We start from the raw sequence: 20,443 nt of genomic DNA, 5'->3' as shown, positions 1-20,443 counted from the left end.
ACATTAAATTTTCTCCCTCCAAACTTTTTTATTTTTCTTTCTTTATTTATTTATTTAATTTTATCCAAAGGGAATGAAATCATCATCGCGAGAGCGAGCGTCCAACTCATCTCTGTCTCATATTCTTTGTGAATACCAAAGCCCAGATGTGTCCCATTTCGTAATCACACGCTGAGATACGGCGTCGTTTCGGCTTTCCCCCAATCCGAAAATCAAACACCACAGAAAATTTTGAGTCCAGTGAGGCCACATTGGAGAAGGAGAAGCACTTGAAAAGCTCGAGAGAGAGAGAGAGAGAGAGAGAGGAAGTGTAAAGTGAGAGAGGGGAGCGAGAGAGAGAGAGTGTCGTGACCTCTCCGTCTCTCGTCTTCTACGCTTCCAAAAACTCGAATTTTCTTCCTCACATTGGGCGACTGGGGAAATGTCGGAGCAGAAGAGCAGCAGCAGCAGTGGCAGTTACAACAGATGGAGTTGGGATTTACCGGGGTTCGAACCTAGGAGGGCGGCGCCGGAGCACGACGATCAGTATCGTCCCAAGCCGCCTGCGCCTTTGGTTCGGAGGTACTCCATCTCCTCCGCATCGATTCCCACGCATTCGGACCTATCTAAGCACGCTCTTAACTCCGGACTCTTAAGATTGAAGGACAAACTCAAGGTTACCATTTCTTTTCCCGTAACTACTTCGTCTATGTGACTATGTCCTTGTAATTTCAAGCGCTATGTTGTGGAGTTTGGTAATTTCGGCCGAACTATACTGAAAAGAGAAAACTTTCTTGCTCATTGCCTTAATTTTGCTCTGTGGATTCATGTTCACAGCAAATTAGTTGTAGCCTGGTGTGGATATTTGTAGAAGCATAGGTAATATTGTTATATCTGTTTAATGTAGCACAGCGCCGATGCTTATGAGTAAAGTGTGTTTATGTCTTAGCCACTGCCAAATGCCAATGAGTGTTTAAACTTTTGAGATGCAAAATATATCTTTGACCCTTTATTTTGTTTACATATGTTATCCCATTACAATAATGAGACTCCAAGATTGTATTTTGAAAATGCGACTTCAACCTTTAAAAATTCCGAAGAGTAGTGTTGTAAAAATTTGCCTAGGCGTCCCTAGGCCGAAGATAATAATGGGAATATCGGCCAACTAGGTGGCTTAGAGCATCCTTATCTGTAGTTTTTTTGGGGTTTATGGCAGAGAATAAACTGATTCATGGCTTTGAAACTGATGTAGGAGATAGTTATTTGACTTATTTCATGCTTTGATCTTCCTTGCAAAACACAAGTTTATGCCAGAATTAAAAAAAAAAAAAACAAAGAAACGAAGCAGCAGTGCGCGCCTCACGCATGGCGCGTACTGCCGCCCCAGCGGCAGCGTGCTTCCCACTCGCCCGCTGGGGCGAGTCAGAGTGGCCGCCAGCTGGCAGCCACTCTGACTTTGAAACTAACTTTTTAATTTTTTTTTTTGAAATTTTCAGAATTTATTTTATTTTTTCTTTTTCTCTGTTTTCTCTTTCTTCCCCTATTCTCTTTCCTAATCACATTTACAAAAACTCCTCAAAAACCACAAAATAACCCCACTGATATTGATGCTCTTAGTCGGCATAGGCAGCCTTATTATTATTATTATTATTTTTTGTAAAAATAAAGTTTAATTTTGTTTGTTTGTGCTATTGAACATTTATATTTTTATTGAAGGAATATTTGTTAGAAGTCTAAAAAACCACGTTGCAATATGCACAAAAATAATTTTTTTTAGTTGTGCGCCTAGGTGCCTGTTAAATGCTCGATGGGCATCCAGCGATTTCTACAACATTGCTGAAGAGAGTGATGTGCGTGAATACAACTTGAAATAGCATTTACTAAATGAAATATTGAAGCAACATTATGGATTTATGGTAATGGAACTGGTATTTTTGTTAATCATTAAAATTAACTGATTTTGGATAACCTTTATGAGATATTGAACTGATGTTACATAAGCGTCACACCAGTTTAACAATTTTGTGCGAGATTTAAATAAATATTGTTTTAATAAACAATTATTACATATGGACTACCACTATATCTGGGATTTTCTATAACATGATGATTTTTCCATTTCTTGATGTATTTAGTGCCAATAATTTTCTAACCAGTGTTGGACTCTGAAGCCTCATTATTCATTTCACTGATTTTAGAAGTCATCAACTAGGGATTGGGGGGGTGGGGGGCTTGAATTGTTGAACTTAATTCGTTAAAATATTTGCTGTGCACTACTGGGTTTAAGTCGCACATCACATTAACTGCAAGTCTGAAACCTATACCTTTTAATAGGCCTTGTTAATTATTACTGAGTACAAAGACCAAAGTTGCTGATTCCAACCCCAAATTTTGTGCTTACATAATTTTTCAATGCATATATTGGAACAGCAGTTCCAATTTATATGCAGTTTGCAATTTGGTGGAATAACCATTATGGTTATTTTACTTGAACAATTTATAGGAATTTTGTCTATGTTTCTTGACAGTTGTGTAGTAATAACATACTTTAATGCCAAACATGTTACAATTAAAAATAAAATGCAAGAAAATACTGCTTACTTTATCCTACTCAGGACATCATGGCTAATCCTCTTCCTGTTTACACCCATCTTGAGGTATCAAATCAATAAAATTCTACTTCTGAAAGCATTAGAAATTTTTGTGACAGCTTGTTAGGGAGGACTATGCAGAGTTGCGACAAGAAGCCAGTGATCTGCAGGAATACTCCAATGCAAAACTTGACCGTGTGACGCGCTACCTTGGTGTACTTGCTGATAAGACCCGTAAGCTAGGTATAAAAAAACTTGTATTTTGGTTTTTCAACGGCTTGGCCATGTACAAAATTTGGAGGGATATGGGTACAGCCGAGAAGATATGAAATTATCCTGTGCATTTTTATTTTTATGTATTGCCAAAATTCTTCATTGCATTTATTAAGGGGATTCTATAAAATTCTTATTCTTTAAAAATTCTTATATTTTATTATTGTTATTATTATCATTATTTATTTATTTTTTTTGTTTCTGTTATTTTCTTATTAATTTTGAGAACTTCATAAACATGGGTACATAATGTATATTGATTGTTAACCAAATTTTTTAACATTTAAAAAGCAATGCCTATATTAGATAATTTGATGCCATCTTCTTTGACTTCATAACAAAATATAGAGTTAGATGTTCTCATATTGTTTGAGAAAGTAAATGTTCGTTTCACTAATAGGATATGAAACAGAGTGTAGACATATCTTAGCACAAAATCAAATACTCACCTCAGTTACCTGCTACTCCTAGTTGCACTAGTAACATATTCTAAAGCTTGAGTTCATTGCTTTTCTATATATTTTTGTTTTTTTTGTTTTTTTTTTTTTTGTTTGTTTTTGTTTTGAAGTTTGGCATATGCAAATTTAATTTTTCTTATGTTGCAATAAGAGCATGTGCATTTTTATTTTTATTTTTATTTATATGTTACTGATACATCTATAACCAAATCTCTGACTTACTCTCAGATCAGGCTGCTCTTGAATCAGAAGCTAGGATTTCTCCACTGATATCTGAGAAGAAAAAATTATTTAATGACTTATTGACTACCAAAGGTATGCATAGTTTTATTACCCCCCTCCCTCCCACCCCAAACTCTTCTCCTTACAATAGTGTGCATGAATAAACGTAGTTAGATAAATTTTCTTGAAAGAAAGGGTCCTTCACTATCATGACAAATATATCCTATCATTTATAAAGACATAAGTGTATTTATGATAAGCACATGATGGGATTTTTCTCACTCAGGAAACATACAAGTGTTTTGCCGCGTAAGACCACTTTTTGAAGATGAAGGTCCATCTGTTGTTGAATTCCCTGATGATTTTACTATTCGTGTCAATACTGGTGATGATAGTGCATCTAATCCTAAGAAGGATTTTGAGTTTGATAGAGTTTATGGTCCTCATGTTGGTCAAGGTATTCCGAAAATCATTTTTTAACCCCTTGCTCAGTTCTTGTGCAATGTTAGATTTTGCTTACTCGCTGACTTTTTCTTTGTGCAGTTGAACTATTTACTGATATTCAGCCTTTTGTTCAGTCAGCCTTTGATGGATATAATGTTTCTGTATTTGCTTATGGTCAAACACACTCGGGAAAGTCACACACCATGGTCTCTCTCTCTCTCTCTTCTCTTCACTTGATATTGATACTTGTGGCAAACTATTAGTTGTGTCATAATTCAGTATATATAGCAGCTTGTGACTTTTATTTGTCTTAAGCGACATATACGTTTTGTCTTCATTGTGTTTTCCTATTAGTGTAATGCTATATATCCATTTCTGATTTTTTTTTGATTGAGTTTGACAGTCAAAGTTCTGCAAACAGCATAAAAATAGGTTCACAGGGGAGATTGTTCATATGTGACCAGCAATTTGATTTTCATTATAGTTATGATGAGTTCTAAACCTTCTTGCAGGAAGGGTCTAGTCATGATCGTGGTTTATATGCTAGATGTTTTGAGGAGCTGTTTGATTTATCCAATTCGGATGCAACTTCAACATCTAAGTTTAATTTCTCAGTTTCAGTCTTTGAGCTCTACAATGAACAGGTATTATACTGTGTTTCATTGTGATAGCTTTTCTCTCCTTTTGAGTGCTTGGGCTAAACATTCCCTGATTATTTTGCAGATAAGAGATTTGCTTTTGGAATCTGGTGGTGATCTTCCAAAAACTGGCATCAGGTTACCAGATTGTTTTGTGGAACTTGTACAGGAAAAGGTGGAGAACCCATTGGATTTTTGCAGAATCCTCAAAGTAGCATTTCAGAATCGAGGAAGCAATACATCAAAGTTTAATGCCACTCATCTGTATGATCAGTATTTTGTTTCCAATGATAAATATTGCATTGCATTTGTTTCTTTGTTTTTTTTTTTTTTTGTTGTTTTTGTTTTTGTTTGGCTTATTTTGGAATTGTAATATCATGCATCATTCTACTTGCTGGAGCAGTGCATGATGTATTATGTCATGCATGTAAGAAATCATGTGGCAATGGTCTTGCAGGGGGCAAAGAGCCACAACCAATTGGCAAGGCAGAAGCTAGTATAGACTGGGGAAAGAGAGACATAGAATATCAATAATGTTATTATATTTCATTGAATGTATTGTGATACTAAAAACGAGGGTATTTATACTAACTAGGGGACACATAATAGAGGAACATGGATTCCAGATCTCGAGGATTCCTAAGCTATATAGTAAGAAAGCAACTAATAATATGAAGTACTTATAATACTTTGCTTTTGACATGTTTGTTTTGTTACATGTTTTACTTCAAGAAACATTCAATTGGTATGTCGATATGCATCATAATCTTTTATGTGCCTGTTCCTGTGTTTCTTTGAGTACGGGCCATGCTTTTTACTTAATCTTGGCACCTTTTATTACTTATCTTTTTGTGCTTGGTATTGATGTTTACATGCTAACTTGTGTTGTGTTCTTCTGTTTTCTAAATCTATTTTTTTGTTTTTTGTTCTCAGGATAATCTGTGTACATATATATTATGAGAATGTGATCACTGGTGAGAATTTTTACAGCAAGCTTTCACTCATTGACTTGGCTGGAAGTGAAAGTGTAACTGTAGAAGATGATAGTGGGGGACAAGCGACAGATTTGCTGCATGTCATGAATTCACTATCAGCGTAAGTACTGTGTTTGAGCCCATACTCTTGCCAACAGCACTGAAAGTTTATGGCCAAACTTTGAAATATTGCTTTATATTTGTAGTTTTAACTTAAAAATCAGTTTATCATCCATTGGATTTGCATATGTCCTTTAAACCTGTTCCCTTTACTGTGAGATAGGCAACTGCTTTGTTTGGTTGGAAAGTTTACAGTATGCATTTTTAAAAACAAATTAAAACTACTGCTTTGCAATTTTAGTTTCATACTGAAAGTCTGTGTCGCTACCTTTATGGATCTGAGATTTACTGATTTTATCACAAGGAGAAGCTTCAGAGTTCACAATGCTCATTGGCATTGTTCAAAAAATGATTCAAGAAATGGAGTTGCAGATCCTGCATTCAGCTTTTGATTGGACTTGTATTGGCTATTAATTAATTATTAGCAGCTAGTTATTGACCACAAACTTATACAATTTTAGTTGCTCAAATGGATTATCTCATTTTTCCTGTTATCTATATTGCTTGTCAAGAACTGAATAATTGATTTAAACTCTTAACCGATGTCTGAAAATTTCCACTCAATGTGCAAAATGTAGTATTTAACACTACATATTTAGTGGAAAACATTCATTCATTGATTGGACCTGCTGTCTGTTCTTGGCTATGTACTCACTGCTTTGATGCTGGACATGCAGATTAGGAGATGTTTTAAATTCATTGACTTCAAAGAAGGACAGTGTTCCATATGGAAACTCAATGCTTACAAAGTTATTTGCAGACTCAATAGGTAGTGGTTCATTCCCTTGCAGGCAAAAAGTGAACTAATTTTCTTCAATGCTTCTGTGTGTTCTCATACTCTTTTCTGCTTCAGTTAGTGCTGTGAAATTTATTTCTAAATGGAAATTTGATCATCAAAGACTTATAAATGGGGAGGACACATAAGCTGCATACTCACCATGAAATAGTTGGTTGACACCTGACCTAACATAATTATTTACATGGACTTTGTAAAGCTGGACTTTGTTGGGGGGGGGGGGGGTTTGCTTATTACTCCTATGCAAGCATATTTCTCAATTTTTCTTAGGATTTCTCAGTTTGATGTCTGTGAATACCATTCCCAATCAATTTTATTAATTAATGGATGCTGATATTTCTTCCTGTGGAAGTTGCATTGTATGCATAAAGTATTGATTCCTTTCTACCTTCTGGTAATATTTCAATCTCCAAAGTTTATTGTGTTATCTGGTTCATCAGTTGCATAGTTTACAATACTTGATGAAGTCATGGCTTCTGAGGGTTTCTAACAGTCTCCATTTAACTGTATGCCTTGTCTTATTTGTTTGTGTAAGGCTGTTATTGTTGCTGTGATTTCTTTCATATCTGCTAAGTACTTCATTACTTAATATGTAATCTCCTTTTGTGTTCAAACAGTGTCCATCAATTTCTCTTCATTGTGCTTGGCTTAATGCAGGTGGAAATGCAAAGACAGTAATGATTGTCAATATCTGTCCAAATGCTTTAAATTTGTCTGAGACATTATCATCCCTCAATTTTTCTGCCAGAGCTAGGAGTGCTGTACTAAGTCTTGGAAATCGGGATACAATCAAGAAATGGAGAGATATTGTAAGTTCTTTTAATGCCTTTTCTTGTGACTTGCAGTCTGATATTTGTTGGATTTGGTACTCCACTTAATTATTCTTCTACTCATTTTTGGAACTAGTGGGTTGAGTAATTCAATATGTTATTCTTCATTTTCAGATCTTCATGCATTGCCTATGTCAATGCAGTTTTCTGAACTGTAGTTTTCATTTTATGCTATAGGCCAATGATGCTCGCAAGGAACTTTATGAGAAGGAGAAGGAAATCAATGATCTGAAGCAGGAGGTTACGGCAACAAAACAGGATCTGAAACATGCCAATGATCAGTGTGTTCTACTATTCAATGAAGTTCAGAAGGCTTGGAAAGTGTCTTTTACACTCCAGTCAGATTTAAAGGTTTTGTTTTCTTGTGCTTTAGCTTTCCACATTTACTTGCTTCATCAGCCTCAACATCCTGAAGCATAGTGTTAGCTTTCTTGAGTTGCATGAAAGAAATAAAGAGTACACTGCTAAAATACTTGGATGCTGTTTTTGTAGTTGATCTGATTGTTCTCGAAGTGAATATTCTCTTTGATTTAGCACAGAAGCAATTACACATTTACTCTCTAGATCTTTTTATTTTTTATTTTATTTTATTCGAACAATTATATCATTAGGAACCTGAGTTTTGGAATGGTTTGTTTGTTTGTTTGTTTTTTTTTTTTTTTTTTTTTCAATTTTATATATTATCCTTTTAGCAGTTAGTTCTGCTTGGCTGCTTGCATTCTTGACTTCTGGGGAAACTACAGATGTATTTTATGCATAAAAGACACCCAAGACACGTTATTACACATCTTATTTGTATACTTTGTTTAGGGCTGTTGTACTGACATGTGTGTGTGTGTGTGTGTGTGTACATACATGCATACATATGAATTTAGAACTTTTCCCCTTAAGATGTTAACCAGCCACTTAAAATTGTGGATTATTGTACTTTTTACTCCTTGTAGGAGTCAAACTTGTGACTGTGTTTAAGATGAAAAATAGGACCTTGTTTCCTTGGTTTCTTCCATGTCATATATTGGGCTTCTTAGAAGTAGATAAAATGAGTGCTTAATGGCAGGAAGCATGTTGTAAGGCACTTCATTTTTCCATTGGATGCAGGCTGAGAACATTATGCTTGTTGATAAGCATAAGATAGAGAAGGAACAAAACTCACAGCTTAGGAATCAAGTTGCTCAACTCTTGCAGTTGGAGCAAGAGCAGAAGATGCAGATAAAAGAACGTGATTCTACTATTCAAGCATTACAGGTTTGTTGAGCACTTTCAAGCAAATGGTTGCTTATATATCCTTCTTTTTAATTTTTTTTTATTTTATATAAATAAATATTTTTAGCTATCATTTTCTGCTTTTCCATGAAAATGCTGTTATATTTCTGTCATACACTTTGGAATATAGCCATATAGGAGTATTGTTTGCATGGTAATTTCAGTTTCTTTAAATCCTTCCAACATTTTGTGATTGTTATTACTCTTTATTGTTGTTGTCGTCTCTGTTTACATGTACTCAAATCAAGAAAGCATTCTGTCTCTGTTTAGTAATTATATTTACAGGTACTCAGGAAAGTTAGTTATATTTTCCTTTTTATATGATAAATCTGTACCTAATACTTTTTTAGATTGGCTTAAGCTTGTATAGTTTGTTTAGAGGCCTGATGTAAATCAGGTCCTGTTTCGGTTGGTTCTCCCTTAGTGCCTTGATGATTATATTCTTTCTACTAATTAGAAAAAAATGATAATTCCATACTGATTGCTTTCACTAATTGGTTGGTGCCTACTGTGTAGACCAAACTCAAAAGCATTGAGTTGCAACTGAATGAAGCTCTTTCTTCTAGTGAGAAAAGGTCAATAAATGGTTCAGAATCAAGGCCTACAGTGCAGACTAGTTCCAAACCAACAACTGACAACATGGATTCTACAGCTGTTACTAGAAGACTTGAAGAGGAACTTTTAAAACGTGATGCACTTATTGAGGTAATCTGTTACGCCAATTCTTTCCAAAGGGAGGAGGTTAATGTAAAGAGTTTGTAAGGCACTCTTGTAAACTTCCACTTTGGTCAACAATGAACTTTAGTTTAAGGTGTCCAGTTGTGTTTTAGGATCACTTAAATTTAGCAAATAGAAAACTATTTTCCACCCTTTTCTCCTTGCAAATTGAAAGCCCATTGCTTTTAGTTCTAAACGTTGACATGTTCCATTGCAGAGGTTGCATGAAGAGAATGAGAAGCTATTTGATAGGTTGACAGAAAAAGCCTCATTAGCTGGATCACCACAGGTTATCAGCGATACATTTACCTATTTTGCAAGTTGCAACTTTCAGTTGTATTATTGCTTTCTTCTTTTCCCTGTTAATGTTATGCTGTCTACTTTAAAAAATTCTAGTTGGCTCATGCTAATTCATGAAGTTAGATTGTTGATGCATTTTTTATTGACAATGCATAAGATTTCCTGAATACTGAGGTGATTCTGTATTCCTGTTACTGATCTCATAATTTTCATGCTATCAGGTATCTTGGTTTTATACTTAATATTGATGACCAATCTTAAGATTTTCTTGTCCTGACACCTAAAGCCTCGTCTGGATGCCTTAGCCAGCAGGCATGGTCAAGGCCCAATTTGGATTAGATGGGCCTGGTGGCCTCCCCATTTAATTGCTAAATACTGTCGTTCATGAATCTCATTAGGATGTTTTGTGATTCAGGTGTCAAGTCCATCACCCAAAGGGCCAACTGTACAGAGCCGAGACATGGGAAGGTATATTCTATAGTCCACCATTAACATTTAAACGTGATGTTTATCTGCAATATTGTTATCATTTTTCATTATTCATATATTTATTTTTCTGGTTGTACTTGACAGAAATGATAATAACATTAAAGGACGAGGTGTGGATGAGGTACCTTTGCCTTTGGTGTCAGATAAGTCTGAAGGAACTGTTGCTTTGGTTAAGCCTGGTACTGAAAATATTAAGAGAACCCCAGCTGGAGAATATCTCACATCTGCCTTGAATGATTTTGATCCTGAACAATATGACAGCCTTGCTGCCATATCTGATGGAGCAAACAAGCTTTTAATGCTGGTATGGTTATTTTACTCTATAATTTACTCATTTAGTAATTTTGACTAAAGTACTATACTAATTTTAGTTGGTGTAATGTTCTTAGTATTCTATCAATCTATCTATTCTAAAATGCAATTTTTGTTCTCTATATTCTTCTGATTTACAAAGAATCTCTTTTTACTACTACCTCTGTTTTCTAATATTTCAGATGTTTAGTGTTTGATTCTTTTAAATCTAGTTTAAGATTTCAAAAATAATTCCTATTTTTCTTCAACAATCTGACCATGAGAATTGCAGGTTCTGGCAGCTGTCATTAAAGCTGGTGCATCTAGAGAACATGAGATACTTGCTGAAATTCGAGATGCTGTGTTTGCTTTCATTCGTAAAATGGAGCCAAAGAGAGTAATGGATACCATGCTTGTTTCCCGTGTTAGGATTTTGTATATTAGATCTTTGCTTGCTAGGTCACCAGAGCTCCAATCTATCAAGGTAATGGAATACTTGGCCATTTTCTTCATGTGCTTTGCTCAATACATGAATGCATATGCTCCGTTAATGGGCTAGTAACAGTTTCTGTCACTATTTTCTTTAGGTTTCCCCTGTTGAACGTTTTTTGGAGAAAGCTAATACTGGACGGAGTAGAAGCTCTAGCCGTGGTAGTAGCCCTGGAAGATCTCCCGTGCGTTATAACTCTCTGGTTGATGAACAGATTCACGGGTTTAAAGTAAATTTAAAGCCAGAAAAGAAGTCAAAATTATCGTCTGTGGTTCTTAAGATACGTGGTATTGATCAGGTAACTCGTGTGTAGTAGCTGTAATCCTTGTTCACTTGGCTTTCATGACTATTAAGTGTCTTCTCTTCAATGTATTGACTGGACTTGGTTCTGGTTGCAGAAAATCTACTTTTGCATATGCCTTACAATAACATGAAATTTAAGTTCTCGTGAATTACAGTGTAGTCTATGCTGCCCACTCTTGGGTGTTTGTGCTGCTTTGTTATATCTTTTCTTCACCTGTGCTAGTCATTTGAGTTTGTATGTTAATGACTACTAAGATAAACATGTGTATAGGAAACTTGGAGGCAGCATGTTACAGGAGGAAAGCTCAGAGAGATAACTGAGGAAGCTAAAAGTTTTGCAGTTGGAAACAAGGCTCTTGCTGCCCTTTTTGTTCATACTCCAGCAGGAGAACTGCAGCGTCAAATTAGAAATTGGCTTGCTGAGAACTTTGATTTTCTTTCTGTTACTGACGACACAGTTGGTGGAGCTACTGGTCAGCTGGAACTTCTTTCTACTGCAATAATGGATGGCTGGATGGCTGGACTTGGTGCTGCAATGCCTCCTAATACTGATGCTCTGGGTCAGCTTTTGTCTGAATATGCAAAGCGAGTTTATGGTTCTCAGCTTCAGCACTTGAAGGTATCTTAAGATATTGCATTTTGCTTATGGCAAATAAGACGTGACTTCCAAATTGAACTTTAATTTATTTGTTGACTTGATCCGTGTCTGCATTTTTCGTCTTTCCAAGTTGTATATTTGGGTCCATATGTTTACCTCATTTATCTGGTAAGTTGCCCCCATAGTGCTATTTTGTGTTTTTATAATTCAGAGTTTCATATGCACAGCATAGATATTACATTTTCCAATGTGCATCCTTTTTGACCCTTCTTTCTTTCAAACAATCTAGTGATTTGACTTCTGTTTTTTTATCAGGACATTGCAGGTACCCTGGCAACTGAGGTGGCAGAGGACTCTGCACATGTTGCTAAGCTGCGTTCAGCTTTGGAATCTGTTGATCACAAGAGAAGAAAGGTATAGAATTTGTGTTTAGATATCAAATTGTATTAAGATGCTCCTAGAATACTAATCTTAAAATGGCTTTCATCAAGTTCTTATTAAGTCAAAGCACTGCAAAGATTTCAGCAGCTATAAACCTAAAATACTCTTAAAAAGGGTAGAAGGAAAAACTGTGAGAGGGTTACTGTAAATCTGTAATAGCAATGTTACACAGGATTTGATGCTAAGGACAGACATTTGATCTTAGAATTAGGTTTATCCCACCTATACTTAATTAGATTACTTGATTTATCCTCAGAATGGCCTTGTGTCTTCCTCTGGCAGTGAGACATAATGTTATCTGTAAACACAATAGCCAATGTGCGATTTATAGTCTTCCTCTGGCAGTGAGACAAAATAAAGGCAATGCTTCATTCCACAGAAGCACAGAAGTATGCCTTCATGAGCACACTAAATGAAAGATAAAACACTAGATTGTAACAAATGATTGAGCACCTGTGTTTTGATACCATCTAGAAAATTGTGTTGGGCTACTATGACTCTTTGTTGATTGTACAAATAGTTATAAATCCAGCATTAGCTTTTACTCCCTTTGTCCAAAATTAATCTACACATTTTGCTGTTCAAGAGTAGTGTATACAAAATCAATCAAGTGTTAAGATATCCTTTGTACTACCAAATGAAATCCTGTTGGTGGTCCACATATTCTATGTAAATTCTCGGAGCTGAAGATCCATGAGATGATCTTGGGTTAATCTATCTGCTTATGGCATAATGTAGATATATCACCATTCTGGTGCTTGCACAATAAAAAAAACTCTACTTTTCCCTCTTTATACAGTAAAAGTTATTCCAATCTTTAAGTGACTAACTTATTGGAAGCCATATCATAACTATATACTTCTAACCAGATTTTACAACAAATGAGGACCGATGTGGCACTGTTCACATTAGAAGATGGTGGTTCACCAGTTCGAAATCCTTCAACTGCAGCCGAAGATGCTCGACTTGCATCACTGGTTTCTCTTGATGGCATATTGAAACAAGTCAAGGTTTTTCACTTTTCATTGCTGGAGTCCATTTCATTACTAATGTGAATTTGGATCAAGAAACAATTGAAATGTAATATGTTTTACTGTGACAGGATATTATGAGGCAATCATCTGTTAACAGTCTTGGTAGAAGTAGGAAGAAAGCAATGCTTTCATCTCTAGATGAGCTTGCAGAACGTATGCCTTCGTTACTTGACATTGATCATCCATGTGCCCAAAAGCACATCGAAGAAACTCGCCATATAGTGGAGGTATGTAACAAAGCTGTACAATAGTCAATTCAAGTTGTCTAAATTGTGCATGATGTGTGTATTTGTTGTCATTAATGTGTTAATTTTCATAGGCCAAGACTATATGTTACTGATAATACTTGCCAAAATGTATTCTACTTGGAGTTACATGTGTTTGCTTTCAGATCAGGGTTTTAAGTTTTATCTTCTCATGATTTGGTGCAGTCAATTCCTGAAGAGGATGATCGGCTTCATGACACTGTAAATAGTGCAGATGCGGTGGGGTCAGCGGGTGAAACTGATGTGGCGCAATGGAATGTTCTACAGTTCAACACAGGTTCAACATCCCCTTTTATTATCAAATGTGGAGCTAACTCAAATTCTGAACTGGTCATCAAAGCTGATGGCCGAGTTCAAGAACCCAAAGGGGGTGAGATCGTTCGAGTTGTTCCAAGACCAACTGTTCTTGAAAATATGAACTTGGAGGAGATGAAGCAGTTATTCACACAGCTTCCCGAGGCCCTAAGCCTTCTTGCACTTGCTCGGACAGCAGATGGAACCCGAGCTAGGTATTCTAGATTATACAGGACGCTTGCTATGAAGGTTCCAGCGTTGAGGGAGCTCATAAGTGAGCTAGAGAAGGGCGGAGTGCTGAAGGACATGAAGTCGTAAGTGCAAGTATTGAAGAGCAAACGATAAGGTGCGTTTGACCACCTTGTGTTGTTAAATTCCATGGCTTGTGTTGTGTGTGTTTTGAAGATCTGCCATGTTGCACGTCTTGTGCCATTATTTGTTTGGGACATTGATAAGTAACCTCTGTGGGGTTTAATGTAATCTTGGTTACAGTCATTGCCCTTGTGACCAATTTCCAGTTTTGGTACGTTTTGTAGCATGTTATGTATATAATACTCTGCCACTGGCATACTGCTCTTGTAAAACTCCATTGCTCTCTAAGATATGCTCTCAGTTGATCTATCTATATAATATTTTATATTTTGATTATTTGATGTAATTATTAATTTATATTATATTGGGATGAATTAATTTAGGGATAATCAAATAATATGAAAAGATGTCAAATTGTATTGAATGATGAAAGATGTGATACAATAATTTATCTTGACTTGAATAGTTGGACATGCTTGAACAGTTGAACATCAAGTTGAAGCTTTTGTGGACATAACTGTGCATTTAGGGCTCTAAATTTGATTTCTAAAAAGTATTGAAGAAACAAAATAATTTCAAGGAATATATTTCGAGATCAAAGCAATAGTTATAACATGGATTTGGTCTACCTTGTGTCACAATTTACATATTGAATATTTACAATTTACATAAATGTTTACAATTCAAATTGTAAACATTCAGTATGTAAATTGTGAACATTTAATATATAATTTGTGTATTTTGAATTCGAGTCTATTTTGCAAGTGGATCCAAGTCCATAGAATAATTTTGCCAGATCAAGATGGTCGTCTACCTTCAATTCAATGGAAGATTTGGAGAAAACAAAGTAAAATACTCCATCTGTATCTATAATAATAAAACTATTGTTTATTGTTCGTTTTCAAAATGAAAACCACTTTTTCAGAGTTCCCCAATTTTCTTAAAAGTAAAAAATTTTTTTTTTTTCAAAATGATTTTCATCCTCCAGTTTTCTAATTTTTTTTTTTTTTTAAAAAAAAAAACTTGGAAAGTTTTTTAGTTGGTAAACAAGCCTGTAGTCTTGGGGTCAAATTGCAATAGCTCATAATTTTGGGGCGAAAGTCTTAATTTTTATTCTTCTTGAGAAACAAATACGTATACGAGTACAGAATATGTCGAGTCGTGTTGGAAGCAGTGAAGAATGGCGGATCCTTCGTCTTCATTGACATGCACGAAAATAACGTTGTTGACAGTGTTAGCAGTTGTAATACAAATCTTCGGTCTCTCTCTCTTCGTTTTGGGCTTCTTTCCCGTCAAGCCTACTCTTTCCGGCGTCAGGTAAGTACGCTCCGTTTAACTAAATATTCAAATCTTAAGGAAGAATTTAGGTGAAAGAGAAGAACAAATCCAAAAAGGAAAATTACTTCCCTCCAAAAAAAAATTCAAATGCTAGTAGATGCACTAATTTCCCTTTCCTTTCAGAAATTTGATTAGTTGGTTCTTTCTGATGATTACAGCGGGTTGGAGAGTTTTTATCCCCCAGGTTCGAATTCATTCGAAGGTCAAAATGCAACCATTTTGTCAGCTGATCAGCTCAAATCCTTATATCAGGTGTTTAATATTGAGAATTATTGAGAATTTTCACATTTATGGCTGTTAGATAACTTGCACGTTTCTGTAAATGCAGGAGTTGTCTGGGGTGCCTCCTTTATTTGACCGTTTGATACTGATGGTATGAACTTCTGGGTTCTTGGTTATAAATGTTTATGATTGTTTGATGAATCTGATGGCTGTTATCACTTATCACTTGTTGGTCTGCTTAGATGTTTGTCCGTTTTGTCACAATTTTTTTAAAATTTAGGTAATTGATGGTCTTCCTGCGGAATTTGTGCTTGGAAAAGATGGGCATTCTCCTCCTGAAGCTTTTAAGGAGGCTATGCCATATACTCAGTCATTATTGAATCAAGGAAGAGCAGTTGGCTACCATGCGAAGGCTGCACCTCCAACTGTCACTATGCCTCGCTTGAAGGTTGATCAACTTGTGCTCTCTCTTTATTTATAGTGTAATGTATGCTGGAGTCTAACCTGTTTTCTTTTCAAACAGGCCATGGTTTCTGGTGCAATTGGGGGCTTTTTGGATGTTGCCTTCAATTTCAACACGCAAGCCCTCTTGGATGATAACATTATTGGTGTTGGAATAGTTTTGTCAATTTTAGCTCACTAATTGATTTAGTTGTACCCCTTAATTTAACTTTTTAAACTTTTCTGCTATGCAGTTCAATTTCTTAGAGTTGGTTGGAAGATGGTGATGCACGGTGATGAAACATGGCTTAAGTTATTTCCTGGAATGTTTGCGAGACATGATGGAGTTAGCAGTTTCTTTGTGAGTCTACTAGTGCACTCTATTGCCAAGTATTTTCAACCATGCTTACGGACAAAGTTCCTTTCTATTCATTTTTCTTCATATATGTGGTTTGAATTTTATTTTATTTTATTTTTTATTTTTGGGTACAAATTTGTGTGGTTTGTAATGCAACCTCTCCAAAATTGTATTGCAAGTAGGAATTCTCCCCTTTGGGATTGGAAACATCATGTGCCCTTTATCTTCCTTGTTCTTGCACCAAACTTAAGGTTGCCAACTGGATTTCTTTTATTATTATTATCTGAGTATGAGGTGTCTTGAGGAACTGTTTGTTAACTACTCTGGTGTGGGTGCTTTATATGGGTTATTTTGTTCAGATATGTTGCAAGGTAAAGCTCCATGCAACATATGGCTTTCTTTCTCTTATAGTAGTTTATAATAAGCAAAGTGACCATACCTATGATATTTCCCTTCTTAATAAAAATATAAACTAATATAATGGAGTACAAGTAAGATGCATAGACTTGATATAAAATAAGTTTATGGTGGATGGCTACAGATGGAAATAGTATTAGGAGGAAATATATGATAAAAAGGGTTGGGCTTTGTTAAGAGTCCCACATTGAAAAAATAAGAGAGAATATATGGGTTTGTAAGGCCATGGTAAGACTAGCTAATTGGTTGGATTTAATCTTTTAGTGTGGGTTGGGCCATGTGCACTATAGCCCAATTGAGTGACCCTAGTCCAATCTTAGTTCATAACAGGCTTAGTGTGTGAAACTCTTGTATTTGAGAAAAGAAGAGTTAGCCTACTTGTCTCTCTTTTCAAAGCGGTGTTTTCAAGGCTTTAACCCATTACCTAATGGTTTAATGGTTGAACACTTGACCACTAAACCACGTCCAGCCTTCTTTATCTTTAGGAGATACGCTATAAAAAGAATATGCATTTTGCATTATAATGCATGGAAATGTTCCTGATTTTGTCTTGTATTTCAGATTCCAAAACCATGAACTCAACATAAGTTGTCTGGGTTCTCATCTTGCAGGTTAAGGATACTGTCCAAGTAGATCATAATGTGTCGCGACATTTGGGTTTTGAACTAAAGCAGACTGATTGGAGTCTTCTGGTACTGTATTTTTCTATTTATTTCTTTTTGTATGGACTTAGAGCTTTTTTACATGTCAAGCAATGTAATGGTAAAGAGAATAATGGTTCGGATCATACTTACAACAGCCCAAAAAGAGAGAACCAACCAAAAATCAGTGCTTAGTCTTTACTGTATAAGGAACTCCCCCACCGACACTCCTCTAATTCAAGTTATTCAATCATTGTCAAATCTCAGTTATGTTTTTTTTTTTCGTCTGTCCATCATGCCATCTATTATAACTAAAAGTCCTAATTCAGATTCTACATTATCTTGGCTTGGACCATGTTGGACATATTGGTGGGCGCAAGAGGTATTTACATTTCCATTTCTCTTTAACTTGTTCAAAGATTCATGATTTATCTGATTTGTTCTACTTTTATTTCCAGTGTGCTGATGTCCCCCAAACTGAGGGAGATGGATGAAACAATTAAAATGATTGATCAAGGAATTGTACAAACTCAAGACAATGATGGAGGACGGACACTCTTGGTTCGTGCTGCTTTCTTCTAGCTATCCGGTATTTATTGTTTTCCAACTTCCTTTTCATAATAAACAATTTAATCCTCATTAGTTGGCAAAGCATATGTTCAGTCTATCTAAGGATCAGAATTAAGAAGTTTTTGCAGCACTTGGGAACTTTTTTTTTTTTTTTTTGGGTGGAATGCTAATTAAAAATATTCATCTTTCATCTTCTTTTTAATGTAGTTTCAATAAACATGGCATCTAATTGGAGAGAAGTTATAGAAGTCAAGGTTAATTACCAAACTAGGCACAAACTTTAGTCAAATTTACATTGATGGCATGGCCTTTAAATAATGACATAGCGAGGACAAACTTAGGGTAAGACTAATTATCATTACTCCTCCATCCCATAAATGAGTCAACATATCATCAAATTGATCAAATTTTGACTCGAGATTTGAGAGTGATAAATTTGAACTTTAACAAATTGATATTTAGAAAATACATAAAAGAAATACCTTGTTTAAAAATAAAGATAAAATATTTTTAGTAAGTTCTTTAAAAACTAAACTATTAAAACTTTAAAGAAAACTTCATAAGTAATCAAAGATGAAATTTCTGATCAAACAGATACACACATGCTAGATTTCATCCAATCTTCCTCTGTTTAAAAATAAAAAGATAAATATTTTTGGTAAGTTCCTTAAAAACTAAACTATTATAACTTTAAAGTCCTAAGTAATCAAAGATGAAGTTTTTGATCAAACAGATACACACATGCTCGATTTTGTCCAATCTTCTTGTAGCTTAGAAAGAGATGTTAAATTACATACCATTCTTTTATTGGTCTTTTCAAATGCTTTAGTATCTCATTTACACAAGGAATTAACAGAAATTTGAACATATGTGCTATGTTTGTTAGTGTCATTGTAACTTGGTGTCTCAATTTGTCATATTATTAGAGGTTTGTGCCATTATTATTAATTTGGGAAAACATTGTGATTTTACGGGTAATTAACCCCTAAATTCAACAAATTGATTTGATATGTTATTTAGTTTCCATGTCTAAATGTTTTTAATATGTATACTCACCAGGCTGTTGTTTGTTCTAGCTCTTAAGTATTTGTTCCCTAGACACATTTGACTGAGAATATACTGGTTTTCTCACTTTAATATATGCTCTTTTTCATGCTTTATTCTGTGCTATGTATCTAATATGCAGCTGGTGGTTAGTGACCATGGAATGACTGAAAGTGGTAATCATGGAGGATCATCATATGAAGAAACTGACTCTTTGGCACTTTTTATCGGTCCAAGAAATTTTGGTGGTTTCAAAGTCACCCATAACAAAGTTAACCAGGTATTTTGAGTATCTGATCCTACAGGGCTACAATGAGTCTGTACAATGATGTCATGACTACTATGGCAATAAGTTATGCAAAGCATTGTACTATTTGATGATTTTTTATTTTATTTTTTTTAAAAAGAAAAATCTGTCTTTGGTTTGTTATATCGTGAATATTTCACATCACTACAACTCTACAAGTGGCTCACTATCTGTAATATTAGTCATTTCCTTTAGTTTTAGAAGTTTGGCATGGTTGTGGGCCTGTGGCTTAAAGCTCATGAATAATCTAAGTTTATACGGTTTTGTTTTTGTGGAGTAATAATAGTACAGTATTCTCAATACTTGTCACCTAAACTTATCCCTAACTCAACCTGCTGCCACCCCCCACCCCCTTGACATACACATACACACACACACACATGCATGTATGTACATATGTTATATTGTTATGTGCATGTATAGAAAAAAGAATTTGTTTCAATTTTGAGAAAGATTATGGATAATTAAGTGAATATGTGCTATGAAGAATTGCTTTTAATTTGGTTTCCAGGTCGATATTGCTCCATCTTTAGCTCTTCTTTTTGGTGTTCCCATTCCCAAAAATAATGTTGGCATGCTGATGGGAGAAGTGTTAAAACATTTGACAGGTTTGATTCCGTAGAGTTGACTCCTTTTTTTTTTTTTCTTTTTTTTTTTTTCAGGATACTAGTAATGTTGTGATTTTAGTTATCTAATAACCTGCCGATTTTTTTATTTTTTATTTTTTGTGTGTGTTTTGTATGTATTTATTGGCTCATAATGTGAAAGTCTAAAATAGCATATATAGAAACCTTGATCGTAGTGAGAAGCATAACCATACAGTCATACACTGCTAATAATTTCAATGCTCTTTTATTTGAATAATCTCAATGCTCTTTTATTTTATTGAAGTTTTTACTTGCAATCTTTTTTCTTCTTCTTTTTCTTCTTCTTCTTCTTCTTTTTTTTTTTTTTTTTTTTTTTTTATTTTTTTTAATTTTTT

At 35.0% G+C, this 20,443-nt stretch overlaps 2 protein-coding genes across 2 annotated transcripts in view; both read left to right on the top strand.

The window, feature by feature from the left end:
* The first annotated feature begins 238 nt into the window (after positions 1 to 238).
* LOC116018693 (kinesin-like protein KIN-14B) lies at positions 239 to 14,459 on the top strand. Its single transcript, XM_031258656.1, has 23 exons — positions 239 to 655; positions 2,690 to 2,813; positions 3,530 to 3,616; positions 3,810 to 3,980; positions 4,067 to 4,173; positions 4,480 to 4,611; positions 4,691 to 4,869; positions 5,539 to 5,700; positions 6,377 to 6,468; positions 7,153 to 7,304; positions 7,503 to 7,676; positions 8,424 to 8,570; positions 9,105 to 9,293; positions 9,523 to 9,594; positions 10,021 to 10,073; positions 10,179 to 10,398; positions 10,678 to 10,869; positions 10,973 to 11,173; positions 11,450 to 11,797; positions 12,092 to 12,190; positions 13,087 to 13,227; positions 13,320 to 13,478; positions 13,683 to 14,459. Exons 1-23 carry the CDS (start codon positions 422 to 424, stop codon positions 14,127 to 14,129), a joined length of 3,882 nt encoding a protein of 1,293 aa, XP_031114516.1. The 5' UTR covers positions 239 to 421; the 3' UTR covers positions 14,130 to 14,459.
* A 762-nt stretch (positions 14,460 to 15,221) lies between these two features.
* Positions 15,222 to 20,443, top strand: part of LOC116020048 (GPI ethanolamine phosphate transferase 2) — a 9,038-nt gene continuing 3,816 nt past the window's right edge. Inside the window, exons 1-11 of the mRNA XM_031260502.1 lie at positions 15,222 to 15,440; positions 15,620 to 15,713; positions 15,790 to 15,834; positions 15,964 to 16,131; positions 16,207 to 16,291; positions 16,379 to 16,485; positions 17,511 to 17,591; positions 17,870 to 17,922; positions 17,999 to 18,101; positions 19,297 to 19,434; positions 19,973 to 20,069. Coding sequence (XP_031116362.1) covers positions 15,304 to 15,440; positions 15,620 to 15,713; positions 15,790 to 15,834; positions 15,964 to 16,131; positions 16,207 to 16,291; positions 16,379 to 16,485; positions 17,511 to 17,591; positions 17,870 to 17,922; positions 17,999 to 18,101; positions 19,297 to 19,434; positions 19,973 to 20,069 — 1,108 coding nt within the window. The 5' untranslated portion in view covers positions 15,222 to 15,303. The remainder of the gene's footprint in view (positions 15,441 to 15,619; positions 15,714 to 15,789; positions 15,835 to 15,963; positions 16,132 to 16,206; positions 16,292 to 16,378; positions 16,486 to 17,510; positions 17,592 to 17,869; positions 17,923 to 17,998; positions 18,102 to 19,296; positions 19,435 to 19,972; positions 20,070 to 20,443) is intronic.

The sequence above is a fragment of the Ipomoea triloba genome, chromosome 5, assembly GCF_003576645.1.
Source record: "Ipomoea triloba cultivar NCNSP0323 chromosome 5, ASM357664v1".
NCBI lineage: Eukaryota > Viridiplantae > Streptophyta > Magnoliopsida > Solanales > Convolvulaceae > Ipomoea > Ipomoea triloba.
Note: the sequence above shows the minus strand (reverse complement) of the source record. Positions and strands in the feature narration are given on the sequence as shown.